The 15,212-nt window shown below is 42.8% G+C and overlaps 1 protein-coding gene across 1 annotated transcript in view; it reads right to left on the bottom strand.

Moving 5' to 3' along the window:
- POLR2B (RNA polymerase II subunit B) overlaps positions 1-15,212 on the bottom strand; it is a 470,934-nt gene that overhangs the window by 420,470 nt on the left and 35,252 nt on the right. The window contains exons 4-5 of the mRNA XM_068233836.1: positions 12,469-12,588; positions 12,185-12,371 (exon numbers count right to left, since the gene is read on the bottom strand). Coding sequence (XP_068089937.1) covers positions 12,185-12,371; positions 12,469-12,588 — 307 coding nt within the window. The remainder of the gene's footprint in view (positions 1-12,184; positions 12,372-12,468; positions 12,589-15,212) is intronic.

Genomic DNA, 15,212 nt, shown 5'->3' with positions numbered 1-15,212 from the left:
CTTGGTTTCAATCAGAGTTCCGTAGAATTCTTTGTTCCAGATTCCAGAAGAGATGGCCAATCAAGATGGCCGCCCGCACATGTGTCCTTTGTCTCAGGGCTTCATTCAAAGTTCAGCAAAATGGCCACCAGCCCTATGTCCTCTGAGCTGGCAGCAGGATGTTCTCATATGGATGGAATGGGAGGACCTCCTTCCCAGGCAGCTCATTCACTTTTAATGGAGCTGAGATCAGAGGCGGGCTTCCAGAGTCGGCCCCCAGGCCGGACTATGGTAATCACATCTGGGCAGGGGCTTTAGCAACCTCATAATCCTGACATGTTCCCTAGGCAGACCTGCGCGGCCGGCACACAAATAATAATTACATATTCTCGATCCCCAGAACCTACCGATTAATATGATATCAAACTTGGGCATGTTTGCATGCCCGGCTAAAAAACGGTGGAATTCCCCGAGTTCTGATTCTGCCAGTGGCCCCAATTTAATATCAAAATACTCACAAGATCCGGACCAGCAGAAGGATATAACTCCCACAGCTCTCCGATGTATGATACTTCTAAAACATGCATAAAGATCATAACTCTATGTTTCCCTATCCTGGCTGAATGGTTCCGCTAAGTCTGCCCCCTGCTGGGATTAGCTTCCTTGGCTCTGAAAAGACTCCTGGTTTGTTAATTAACATCTGAGTGTTACCCCTCTGGCTTCATTAGCAAGTCACAGGGCACAGGCTTCATGAAAAGAACTCTGCTAATTACTCCCCTGAAGACAGCAGAGACTCCCCAGGCTGGACTGCCTGGTGTCCACAGACACAAGATTCTGATTGGGGCAGCGCAATGACAACCGAGGCAGGAAGTCGATTGCGGCTGCGTTTTCTGCGCACTGACGGCTCGTCCGTCACACAGGGGCTTAAAATAAACAATATAGAAGAGCGTATATCATTGTACGCAGATGACATGCTGATCTTTCTGGCAGATCCAGGTCCTTCACTAGCTAGAGTTCTGGAGATCTATGACACTTTTTATAAAGTATCGGGATTGTCCATAAATTGGTCCAAGTCGGTTCTACTACCTTTGGATTCTTTTGATGATCAAATTATAACAAGACAATCCAAATTGCAGGTTGTGGACAACTTTAAATATTTAGGTGTAAAAAAAACAACCCACGACATCCTTTATAGACAGTAATGTCCTTCCAATTATTGAAGCAATAGAATTAAAACTTAAAAAATGGATGTCCCTTCCTCTCAATGTTTGTGGCAGAGTGTGCATCATAAAAATGATCGTTGCCCCAAAATTGCTGTATATACTACAGATGTCCCCAGAATGGATCCCTCAGTCTATTTTTAAACGTATCGACTCAATGCTGATTTCATTTATATGGTCGGGTTCAATTCCACGTATTGCGCTCTCTACACTACAACTTCCTGTAAGTTCCGGTGGCTTAGCGGTCCCACACTTTTATAAATATTTTTTGGCCTCACAGCTAATACCTATACGAAGCTGGCTGAGCGGAGATAGGCAGGACTCCAGCTTGGCAGCAGAAGCTGATATCGCTGGTTCCTATGAATCTCTATGCGGAGCTATATATAGATACAGAGTATCTAACCCCTTGACAAATACCAAAATTACTCATAATACCATTAATATTTATAAAAAACCCCGAAAACTATTAGGAGAACCAATACAATACGTCTCCCAGAACTCACCCTTATGGGGGAACCCAAACCTCTCGGAATTACAATACATCCCGGATGCACACTTCTGGCACATGCATGGGGTGAAATACCTATCCCAACTTTTTCTAAATGGCACATTTAAAGACTTCCAGTACTTGAGATCTGAATTTGGCCTACCAAGGCATGCCTTGTTTAGATACTTTTAACTGAGACATGCCATCAGAGCACAATTTGGGACCACTGCTGTCTCCCTGACTCCCTCACAACTAGAGACACAACTATTGAACCAGATCAAAGTCAAACAGATAACCACCATGTATACCTTCCTAATGATGCAGGGCAGTGACTCGAAAATACAAAAAATCAGACAAAAATGGCAACAAACGGACCCCTCTCTGACTAAAGAAAACTGGGACGAACTGAAAGAAACCTTTCCTAGGACGGTAATAGCAGCTAATGATAGGCTTATTAATGTTAAATGGCTACATCAAGCCTATCTGTCACCAGCTAGATTAGCCAAAATGGGCCCCACACACGACGGTAGATGCTTTAAATGTAAGGCCTTAAGTGCAGATTTTATACATTGTGTGTGGATGTGTCCACTGGTACAGAGGTTTTGGAAATCAGTAAATCATTTTATTAAGGACAAACTGTCTCTGCCAGTTGCATTAGATCTTAAATTATGCATGTTGGGGATGGTGGATAAACTGGCATGCTCCAAAAACCAATTGTTCCTAATTAGGATTTTGATATTCTACGCCAGAAAGGTAATTGTGCTAGGATGGAAACGCTCTTCTCCTCCAACAATTACAGAATGGAAAACAGTAATTAACCAAGTATTGCCACTTTTTAAATTAACATATCAAGCACGTAACCAATTCAAAAAATTTGATAAAATTTGGAGCAAATGGACTGATGCCTTAGATACCACGATCCCCAACTTGGACATAACTGCTTCTGTTCAAGATTACCAATAAGTAGAAATAAGATTTCTATATACCGAATCAAAGAAATGTATGGCTTATTACCCTGACCCCTCGCTATTATATATGACTCTGTCAACTATTTTGTAGCACTCAATGATCTCCCTATTGATCTATTCTGTATGAATACTGACTTATGACCACCATCTGGATGGCTGCTGATGTTTTTTTTTTTTTGCTAATGTCTTATTGTTCTGTCTTGTCTAATTTTATGTATGAAACTCAATAAAAATTCTCTTATAAAAAAAAAATTACGCACTGCCTGTACATATACTGTATACATCCCCACCTCTATTTTCCACCCCATTCCTTTAGATTGTAAGCTCGCGAGGGCAGGGCTCTCACCCTTTTGTGTCATGGACTGTTATTAATTTAATTGCTTGCACACTGTTAGACATTTATACATTTTAGTCATCATGTTAAATCAAATTGTAATCAGCAGTGCTGTATCTTGTATCAATGTTCATATTTGATGTATATCATTGTCTGTATCATTATGTATCCCTTGTTTGTTTTCTTACATTGTACAGCGCCACGGAATATGTTGGCGCTTTATAAATAAATAATAATAATAATAATTTCTTGGCACTAGGGATCATCTCTTTCTTTTTAACAAGGATATCAGATTTGCATACCCAATCCTTTATAGTTTTACCCCTGCGGTAAGCAAACACGGGAGGGTCAGTGAACAACTTTCCAAACATCTTATCCTGTTCAAGGATGGGCCAAAATTTCCGCACCACTCGTTCAGGGGTAAAACTATAAAGGATTGGGTATGCAAATCTGATATCCTTGTTAAAAAGAAAGAGATGATCCCTAGTGCCAAGAAAGGCACATTTCCCTGTTTAGGCTGTAATTGTTGTGGAGCCATCATTAAGGGCAGCAGTGTCTCTCATCCGTCCACTGGTTCTAGCATACCCATCAGGGGCAGGTTTTCCTGCTTGAGCTCGTATGTGGTGTACGGGCTCAAGTGCCCTTGTGGGTATGTATACATTGGGAAGACAGAGACCTGTGAAGGAGCGGATGCAGGAGCATAAACGAGATGTTACTAACTTTGCTTTAGGTAAAAAAAAAAAAAAAAAAAAAAAAAAAAAAGAGTACGAGACTTCTGTATCCAGGCACTTCCTACAATTTCGCCACAGAGCAAGTCAGTTGCGTTGGTTTGTGGTTGAGGATGTGCCAAAGCTCCTGAGAGGTGGTAACCGAAAGAAACTGCTGCTGCAGTGTGAAGCTAAATGGATAAGGAAATTTGACTGTGTATGTCCTAATGGCTTAAAGAGACACTGAAGCAAAAAAAATATATGATATAATGAATTGGTTGTGTACTATGAATAATTACTAGAAGATTAGCAGCAAAGAACATATTCTCATATTTTTATTTTCAGGTATATAGTGTTTTTCTAACATTGCATCATTCTATAATATGTGCAGATTACACAACACTCAGCATTCAAAATGATTCTTTCAGAGCAGTCTGTGAACTAATGACCTCTCCTCTGGCAGAGAAAAAGTAAATAGTTCAGGAACAGTTGAGATAATACAAGTCAGAAAACAGCCCTCTCCACGACTTTCAAAGTCATAGAGCTTAATGGCTTTTTTGCATAGAGATAACAACTAGAGTTTCTTATCTCTTCCTGTACTGGAAACAATTAGACTGATGTATCTGACCTTAATGTTTTATTTCTTATCTGTACTACACATACAAATCATAATATCATAATTTTTTTTTTCGCTTCAGTGTCTCTTTAAACGAAAATTTGAGCTTAAAGTGTTTTCTATGATGTTTCTCTCCTAGGTTGAAATGGATTGCGCAGAAGGTTTATAAAAGGACTTTCCAAGACTGGTATTGTTAAATATGATAGAACTATATTGTTCTGATGTTAATTAGTATTATTGGAAGAATTATTGTATAAATTAACTATGTCTGGGTGTCCTATGCCTCAGCTTTTTTACTGGGGTAGACACCATCGGTGTAGTTCCCTTAATGGTTAATTGATATGTTTGTATTTGCTTCTTTGGGTCATGTGATCGTCACATGACTTCCTGTGTGTGGGAAGGTATTTAGGTGTCACAGGTGATGGGTGTGGCACACCTGAGGAAGGGCTCCGCCCGAAACATGTTGTGTATGTGCCTCTACATGCTCACTAATACAGCTTGTCGCTAAAGCCCTTTGTGTGCAGTCTCCGTTTTTGAATTTGTACGTCAGTGGAGCAGGAGTGATGTACCTGCAGGAGAAGTGCACCGGCACGCGGGTCTGTCTTAGGCCCAGAAGGTGGGTGACGTGTGAACTTTTGGAGCCACTTTACTTTATTCCTGCCTCTTTGGTTGCTGGATCTGTTACACTTATCCTAATCATCCATTCCAGAGAGTTAAAACTGGTACTTTATTTGGTCTCTTCACTGTATGCACTTTATTCAATTGTCTATTTCCAGACAACTTGGTAAATTGATCTACAGTGGTTTGCAAAAGTATTTGGCCCCCTTGAAGTTTTCCAAATTTTGTCATATTACTGCCACAAACATGAATCAATTTTATTGAAATTCCACGTGAAAGACTAATACAAAAGTGGTGTACACGTGAGAAGTGGAACGAAAATCATACACAATTAAAAACATTTTTTACAAACAAATAACTGCAAAGTGGGGTGTGCGTAATTATTCAGCCCCCTTGGGTCTGAGTGCAGTCAGTTGCCCACAGACATTGCCTGATGAGTGCTAATGACTAAATAGGGTGCACCTGTTTGTAATCTAATGTCAGTACAAATACAGCTGCTCTGTGACGGCCTCAGAGGTTGTCTAAGAGAATATTGGGTGCAACAACACCATGAAGTCCAAAGACGACACCAGACAGGTCAGGGATAAAGTTATTGAGACATTTAAAGCAGGCTTAGGCTACAAAAAGATTTCCAAAGCCTTGAATATCCCACGGAGCACTGTTCAAGCGATCATTCAGAAATGGAAGGAGTATGGCACAACTGTAAACCTACCAAGACAAGGCCGTCCACCTAAACTCACAGGCCGAACAAGGAGAGCGCTGATCAGAAATGCAGTCAAGAGGCCCATGGGGACTCTTGATGAGCTGCAGAGATCTACAGCTCAGGTGGGGGAATCTGTCCATAGGACAACTATTAGTCGTGCACTGCACAAAGTTGGCCTTTATGGAAGCGTGGCAAGAAGAAAGCCATTGTTAACAGAAAAGCATAAGAAGTCTCATTTGCAGTTTGCCACAAGCCATGTGGGGGACACAGCAAACATTTGGAAGAAGGTGCCCTGGTCAGATGAGACCAAAATTAAACTTTTTGGCCAAAATGCAAAACACTATGTGTGGCGGAAAACTAACACTGCACAACACTCTGAACACACCATCCCCACTGTCAAATATGGTGTTGGCAGCATCATTCTCCAGGGGTGCTTCTCTCCAGCAGGGACAGGGAAGCTGGTCAGAGTTGATGGGAATTAGGATGGAGCCAAATACAGGGCAATCTTGGAAGAAAACCTCTTGGAGTCTGCAAAAGACTTGAGACTAGGGCGGAGGTTCACCTTCCAGCAGGACAACGACCCTAAACATAAAGCCAGGGCAACAATGGAATGGTTTAAAACAAAACATATCCACGTGTTAGAATGGCCCAGTCGAAGTCCAGATCTAAATCCAATCAAGAATCTGTGGCAAGATCTGAAAACTGCTATTCAAACACTGTCCATCTAATCTGACTGAGCTGGAGCTGTTTTGCAAAGAAGAATGGGCAAGGATTTCAGTCTCTAGATGTGCAAAGCTGGTAGAGACGTACCCTACAAGACTGGCAGCTGTAATTCCAGCAAAACGTGGTTCTATAAAGTATTTACTTGGGGCTGAATAATTACGCACTCCCCACTTTGCAGTTATTTATTTTTTTTAATGTTTGGAATCATGTATGATTTTCGTTCCACTTCTCATGTGTACACCACTTTGTATTGGTCTTTCACATGGAATTCCAATAAAATTGATTATTGATTTTGGCAGTAATATGACAAAATGTGAAAAAACTTCAAGGGGGCCCTATACTTTTGCAAATCACTTTATGTGGCAATCTGCACCCCTTTCACACTATATTGAGCAAAACATTTGTTAATTTGGCATTATATTTGAGAGGGGGGAACCTGTATTATTAAAGTATTATATTACTAGTTGACCTAAGCCCGTTTAAAAACGGGCTCTAGGTCTGCCGAGCGCGCGCGCCAGCTCAGCCGCCGCCGCACGCGACCGCCACACACTCACCCGCCGTACATCCGGCCGCCTGCTCACACGCCGCCCGCTCGACTCCCCGGCTCCTGTCTCTGGGTCCGTGCTGCGCCAAACACCAGATGTATCATGTTTTGTGATTTTTTTTTTGTTTTTACTCATATGTGGTTGGATTTCAATAAAGGCTGTTGTACATTTGTTATATACTTTAATACTCTGGTCAGTGTGGTGCTTTCTAAAGGGGCGTCTTTTCTCTTTTTTTATGGTGATTAGTTGCATTTAGCCCCCAGCACAATCTGCAGTATTGTATTCATTGATAGTCTGTATAGTGCTGGGTTTCACTCACTTCTCCAGCTGGGAGTGGTTATGACATGCACAAGTCCATCCTTGTGTAACTGGAACAGGGGGGCAGTTCCCCCTGAAAGGAGGGATATTTTGGCACAATACCAGTTTGCCGCTCTCTCCATGCCCATAGGTCACATCAAAAAACAGAATGCATAGCCACATCAAGTGCAACATTACAAATCCCCAGATATCTACAAGAGGGGTGTGGGAACCTTGTAGTATTAAAGGGTTACTTTGAACCGGTCTTACTCCAGTTCTGGAAGTCTGATTGGTCTGCAAACATGTCAGAACCAGCGCCAGGCTAAATCCCATAGCCTGTGCAAAGTTGAGGTGCACAGGACATTTCTATGCCATGAATTATGAAGAAAATGTGAATATTGGGAATTCCTGGGTCACAGTAGGTCAGCTGCTTCCAGGGGGACCTTGATAAGATCTTCCTCCAGAACTGCAAAAGGGACAGGTGTCAAAAATGCAGACACCATTCTCAGATTTGTTTATGAGGTTCTGTCCAAGCAGAAGCTAGATTTTAGGCATCATCACACAGCAAGGGGCTGTGCTTTCCAGGAAGCCTGATAAGGGACCAGGACTGAATTCGTTCCTTCTGGCCCTTTGATGTAATGAAAGCTTCAGCTATTGGCAGGGAAAGATTTGCTAACAAGACAATGCATTTGAAATGTGCGCTGGTGACTGAAATTATGCATTTGCAGTTTTCTCAGGGACCGTGTAGGCGTCACAGATGCTATTTCAATTTCGAAGTAAATTACGTGGCTATATGGTGATGGAATGCGGATCCCTCTGTCATATCCTCTATAATAAAACCCTATTGTCTCTGCGTCCCATGTCCCTGTGTGTGTCACACATGCGCTCTGCGCATGTGCAGGGACATGGAGACATTGAGGGAGTGTGACGCGCGGCGAGCCATGATGTGGCGAAGGGGCGGACGGGTGCGCACGTGGCGGAAATGTGCATTTTTAAACTGGCTTAGGTCCACTAGTAACACTATAATAGTCTCAATCCACCGTGCAGGCCTGCACTATATCTGTTGACATCAACACTGTTATTATATATAATAAAACAATAAAAGGCTTTAACTACTTCAGTTGTGTGTAATGAATCTAAAATATATGAAAGTCTAATGTTTATCAGTACATTACAGAAAATAATGAACTTTATCACAATATGCTAATTTTTTGAGAAGGACCTGTACATACCTATCCCGATTTCCCTGTTATCCTACATCTCCTGTCCCATTGTCCACACTCCAAAGTAAGGGGACTCTTCAACCATCACTGGGCCCCATATCCCTCCCTTCCTCTGTGTGCTCAATTATCCATTAAACGCTTGCATATATCTGTATCATGGGTAAATGATATACACGTAATTTCGTTTTGTACACCCCTCGTTTGTTAATCTGTGCGAGACGGTGCTTATCATTTGTGGCGGCTGCACATTGCCATAGAGTTTTCTGTGGTATTGGGCTGCTGCTCACTATGCTACGCACCGCCTGGTTGCCCCGACAGATGCATATTGGATTTCCTCATGTATCTGCCTCTTGACCTGTGTTATGCTGTTATTGGGTTAAGGCTCTGGCTAATTGGAGGCGCTGGGGAGGGGTGATTAGGGTGGGTTTTGTTATGGATAATATGCATACAGGGCAACATTTGCACCTGCAGCGTTGTGAGAAGAGAAGCAGAGTTTACTCACCAAGACTCTCTCCAGGGACGATTACTCACCAAGGCTCTCTCCAGGTATGAATGCAGATTCTCATCCACATACAGCTCCGGGATACTGTTTACAGTATTGGGGACGCGGCTGAGGACGTCTTCAGACACATCCCCGATACTGTATACAGTAGCCCGGGGCTATCCAGCAGAGGAGAATCTGCAATCATCGCTGGAGAGAGCCTCGGGTGAGTAAAACACCCCTTCTCTTCTCACAGCGCTACAGAGGGAGGGGGGAGCCACTGTGGGATCGGAAGGGAGGGGGTATGGGAAAAAAGAGAGAGGTAGGGGAGACCGGAGGGGGGCAGGAAGATCAAAAAGGAGGAAGGAAGGTATGGGGGGGGGGCACGTGGCTGCACTGCTCTGCCCCGCCGGCTCCATCTGGGCTTCTCTGGGACTGCTGGAAACAATGTTAGCACATTGTGGGTAGTTCAGATCGCTACCCACAGTGTGCTGACAGCCATCCATCAGTCCCACGGAAGACAACGCATGCAGAAAAAGCAAAGCCGGTGGCGCAGAGCAGCTAGAAATCTCCCAGGCTGCATGGACGAGCCTGACACATCCATACTGCTTTCAGCATCTTATCGCTGGACGAACCAGGCTCGTCCAAACCAATGGGGAGGTTAAAAGGGGGAAGGGCCGAACAAAACTGATGTGCTCACTTCTACAAAACCCAGCTGACTTCGATGGGATTGCAATGCCAGTATTCCATAAATATTACCTAGTAGCTCAACTTCAACATATGGCAGCAGGCCTGGATTTACCTCACAGGAGCCTATAGACACAGATGTCCTGACACCCTAGACTTCGCCCTCCATGAACCTACAAACCCTCCACTGCACCGCAAGTTTGATGGCCGGCCCAGCTGTCACTTCTCCCTTACTTCCCTTGCCAATCACAGGTAGCTATAGGTGTTCCTTAGTATTAGATAGCCAGAAGAACCCTCAATATTTGGTAGCTTCAGGTGCGCCAAAGTATTAAGTAGCTAGAGGTACCCCTCTGACTGAAGGGCGATCTCGTCAGTGGAATGCTGAAAGCCAGGTGAGTAAACTCATTTACAATCTTATCAGGACTCTGCATAGGGAAGGAGTGATGGAGGCACTCAGGGAGGGGAGTGAGCCGCATTTCCATGATCAGGTGCCTGTAGGCACATGCCTACAGTGCCTTATAGTAAATCTTGCCCTGTATTGGAAGCATGGTTTACAGACAATACTATCCTAGACCAAGCTGTAAAGGTGTGGAAATGTTTAACCAAAATCTACCGTGACAAGGGTTATGAAACACACAAGTCTGTATGGGACAATCCACTTCTACAGAAATGTCAGACTATACCAGATTCACATTTCTGGAATACTAAAGGTGTGGTGTTTCTGAAAAATATTGAGACTACTGATAATCTCACCGCATTTCAAGATCTATTGGACAAACTTCTAATACATCCCAATCTAGAATCCCCCTGCATCTGCCAGAAAGCCACACAGGCATAATTAACCCCTAACAGACTGATCAAATATAATCCCCTCTCTACAGACAGTTGCCCAAATGCCAATCCCCCTTCTCCATCCTTCTTATATGGGAATGTCCTGTAATATCAGATTATTGGAAACAGATTATTAAATGTCTACATGATAATATGGGCTGTCCCATGAATTCAGACCCAATTTTATGCCTTCTAGGGCATCCCATAAAAACCTTTAGCCCTGAAATGTTGTCTGCCAGAAGACAATAGGTAGTGTGCAGATGGCTTGCGCCCACTCCACCAACTTTTGACAACTGTCTCAAATGCATTGACAAATCACTACAATATATCTATCTATCTATCTCTCTATCTCTATCTATCTATCTCTCTATCTCTATCTATCTCTCTATCTCTATCTATCTATCTATCTATCTCTATCTCTCTATCTCTATCTATCTCTCTATCTATCTCTCTATCTATCTATCTCTATAGATATCTCTCTCTCTCTCTCTCTCTCTCTCTCTCTCTCTCTCTCTCTCTCTCTCTCTCTCTCTATATATATATATATATATATATACACACACATATCTTAAACCATACAAAAACATACAAGGCCCGAGCCTTGTCTAAATGGGCTCCCACAGCACCGTATTTTTCGCAATGAAAAATGCTCCTGACCTTAAAGAGACTCTGTAACATTAAAAAGATCCCCTGGGGGGTACTCACCTCGGGTGGGGGAAGCCTCCGGATCCTAATGAGGCTTCCCACGCCGTCCTCTGTCCCACGGGGGTCTCGCCGCAGCCCTCCGAACAGCCGGCGACTGTGCCGACTGTCAGTTCAATATTTACCTTTGCTGGCTCCAGCGGGGGCGCTGTGGCGACTTTCGGCACGGAAATAGACGGAAATACCCGATCTCCGTCGGGTCCGCTCTACTGCGCAGGCGCCGGAAACGTGCGCCTGCGCAGTAGAGCAGACCCGACGGCGATCGGGTATTTCCGCCTACTTCGGCGCCGACAGCCGTCAGAGCGCCTGCCCAGGAGCCAGGAAGGTAAATATTACGTCACCGCTGCACGGAGGGCTGCAGCGAGACCCCTGACGGATGGAGGACGGCGTGGGAAGCCTCATTAGGATCCAGAGGCTTCCCCCACCCGAGGTGAGTACCCCCCAGGGGCCTTTTTGTCGTTACAGTTCCTCTTTAAGACGGGCAAAAATCAGGCATCTTATGGACCTCCCCCCCCCCTAATTATGCTACACTGCCCAGCTACACTAACCTCTGCTGCCCCACTAGCTATACTAACTACCTTACACTAACCCCTGATGCCCCCCCCCCAAAGTATATTAACTACCCTATATAGTATATACTAACCCCACTAGCTACCCTAACTACCCTACACTAACCCCTGCTTCCCCTCCCTCGCTACCCTAACAACTGAGCAGACGATCTTACCTGATCCAGCTGGCACCTGCAAGTCTCTTCATCATCCAGCCAAATGCTGTAGTTCCAAGTCCTCTCCACCTTGTCATTATAATGTCCCGCTGCTACAAATCCCAAGGTTAAAGATGATAGGGGCATGGCCAGCATGGCAGCAACACGCCGGGGCTGCTTGTCAGAAGCTAGTGGACACAATGCTGCTGTGCACAGAGTCATTAATAACCTCAATGACTATTGCCTTACTGTGATTTCAAGCATTTTAAGCACTGTGTTCAGGATGTTGCCTTGCCTGAAAACTTTCAATAAACTTTTTTTTTTTTTTTTTTTTTTTTAACAAAAACGAACAAAACTCACCTGTGACACACCTGCTCTTGCCTGATGGGCTTTCTTTTGGTCACCCCAGTTTCCAGTAGCTAAAGAGTATTTCAAACCATCTGAAATAATTCGAGTTTTAATGGCCAATTCTAAATTGAAATCTTTTCCTCGGTCAATGAATTTTTGAGCATAAATCCTTACTTCTTTTAATAAATTTTTAAACATTCTGCAAAACAGAAAAAAAAGCAAATCACACTCTGTAAGCCTTGAAGCCTCAACTTAAAAACATACTTGCATCAGAGGATCTAAAAAAAATAAATTACCCTCTAAAGAGGAAAGCAAGAAGTGGTCCTGCAAGATCTAGTCTTTTGTTTCCGTAGTGATCTCGGTCATCAAGTTCTCTCCTTCCCAAAGCAGCAAGAAGCAACCGATGAACCATATATCTATAAATGACAGAAAACAGAGAACAGATTTGTGTGGAAACCAGAGAAAAATAAAAACCACACACACACACAGTTTTGGGTTGGGTTTAGAGAGGGCTGATTTATCCATCGATACTACAATGAAAGCTAAATAGTTTTTTTTAAGCCATCTATACAAATACCAATACGAATGCTATCATAATTAAAATGACTGGGGCCCTCTAAAGAGGTTTCAGCGGTGATTTGTGCTGGAGATTCCAAAAGCGATAGGCTAAAGAAAGCCTATAGCAGTGATTCCACAAGAGTTACTACGCTTTGCCAAAATCCCATTTTAGTAAGTAATTTTATTTAGCGTATGCAGGGGAAAAATAGTATTCCATAACATTGCTACAGAAATTTATGATTTTAGTAGCAAAGTCGCTCTCAAAAATGTTATTTGCAATCTCTAGTAGGTTCGGCATTAGATCACTGGGGTGACCTCCATTAGTGTTTTAAAGTGTGTATCTTCCCCTCCCTCCTGCAAACATTTACTGTGGCAGTGTATACTTTTTTTCCCTTCAAACATTTACTGTGGTAGTGCATACCTTTAGTGAGGGTAGCACAAACTCCTGATAGAAATAATAAAACCTTTAATAACGAGATTGCTGTCTCATGTATTAGGCACAATGCATCTATTCTTGGCCCCCCTGTCCTCCTATGTGCTCCTCTGTGTCCGTTTATGTGCCCATCTGTGTCCACTGATATGCCCCCCTGTCCTCATATGTGACCCTCTGTGTCCTCATCTGTGCCTCCTATGTCCTCTCATATGCCCCATCCTTTATTATGCCCCCTTGTGTCCTCTTATGAGCCCCCGTGTCCCCTCTGCAATTACCTCTCAGGGCCCGTTTGCAGTGTACTCTTTTGTCCCCTTTGTAATCTGCTGACCTGTCCACCTCTGTCTCCTGTCCCCGTGTGTCCAAAAAATACGGTAATAAAATAAAGTCAGTGAAAACAATCAAAGTAATACTGAGGGCCATTTGCTGTGTGGCGCAACTAGGAGTGGCGTTACCATTGAGACACTGAGGCTCCAGCCTACAGGTGTCTGATAGTGAGGAGGCTTCCTCTGCCCAAAAGGACAATTCATTTATTAAAAGGGTTCTTTTGAGAATGAGGAAAAAAATAAAAAGTGGTTTATGCATAAACTATTAAACATCCTTCTAAAATAGTGTAAAAAGTTTTTTTTAAAAATGAATGTTTTCCTCAATACAACATGTAATGTAAATAGTGACGGATGACAAACTGGGAGGCTAATCCATTTGTTAAGGGTGGGTTTTTTTACTTTCATTTCACAACCATAACTGCTGCCTACATAGTTTTCAGTGGTATAACCCACTTCTAGCAGGAATCGCCGTTCGCTGAGTTGGTTAGCACTTTTTGCCTGACAGCTCTGAGTCTCTGGTTGGAATACCAGCCAGGGGACTATCTGCATAGAGTTTTGTATGTTCTCCCCGTGTCTGCGTGGGTTTCCTCAAGGTACTACAGTTTCCTCCCACAATCTAAAAAACATATGTCAGGTGGTCATGATATGGTGGTCCTCTACGTGGTCTATCAGGTTTGTGGCTTCGGTACAACTATAAAGTGAGGAATGAGGGAATACCGCATTATGAAGAATGTATAGGCAGTACCCAGTCACCCTGGAGTGAAAAGTATATTGTGAGCCCGGGGAAAAAAAGAAAAAAAAAAAAGAAAAAAAAAAGAATTAAGTAGAACTTCTACAAAAAATAAAATAAAAAATACAATAAAAAATTACATTGAAACAAATAAGGGGGGGGGAGGGGGGGGCTATTAGCTAAGAAATCTAAAACAGGAAAAACAAATCTATGAACGACGATGCACAATTAAAACCAGAAATGGAACCAGCTTGGGAGCATTAGAGGAAATTCTATAAACTGGGAATTGGCACATACTACACCCATTAGGACAGCAAGAGAAATATGTTGAAACCTATCAGATATGGCTCGTTCAGAGCATAAATCAACTCCTGTATAAATGTCCAGAGAAATACCAGGAATTCTTCAGTTTAAAAAGTTTTGGTTTAAAAAGTTATGATTCTAAACACAGTGGGAAGTTTGAAATTTGGACTTATGGACTTTTACTGCATATGATTGTATTCATGTGACATAAAAATTGATTTGCCCAAGAATGGCCTAAAAAAGGCAAGACCGTAGTACACATGATGAGATTTTCAGGAAGATTTCCTGCCAGATCGATTTTTCCAAGTCATGTCCAATCTGATTTCTGGTAGATTTTCCATTCACTTCTATGGAAAAACGATTGGAAATCAGATCGAACATGTTGGAAATAATTGACCTGGTAGGAAATCTGACAGATAATCTCACCATGTGTACCTAGCATTAGATCTCTAAAAAAAAAAAAAAAAAATACTGATCCAATATATCAGAGATATTAGCTGTTCTACAAAGCCAGATAAATAAAGATTGAATGTCACTGCCATCCCATTTTTCAGATCAAATCCAAAAAGTATACAAGTGAAGGCTATTTACAAGTTACCGACTGGTATTCGATAATATATATTGGATAAGCAGATGCTGCAGAAAGAAAGCTACTGTGCAAGGCTTGTTTAGTATATAGGGAATTAGAGTATT

This window comes from Hyperolius riggenbachi, chromosome 1, assembly GCF_040937935.1.
Source record: "Hyperolius riggenbachi isolate aHypRig1 chromosome 1, aHypRig1.pri, whole genome shotgun sequence".
Classification (NCBI taxonomy): domain Eukaryota; kingdom Metazoa; phylum Chordata; class Amphibia; order Anura; family Hyperoliidae; genus Hyperolius; species Hyperolius riggenbachi.
Note: the sequence above shows the minus strand (reverse complement) of the source record. Positions and strands in the feature narration are given on the sequence as shown.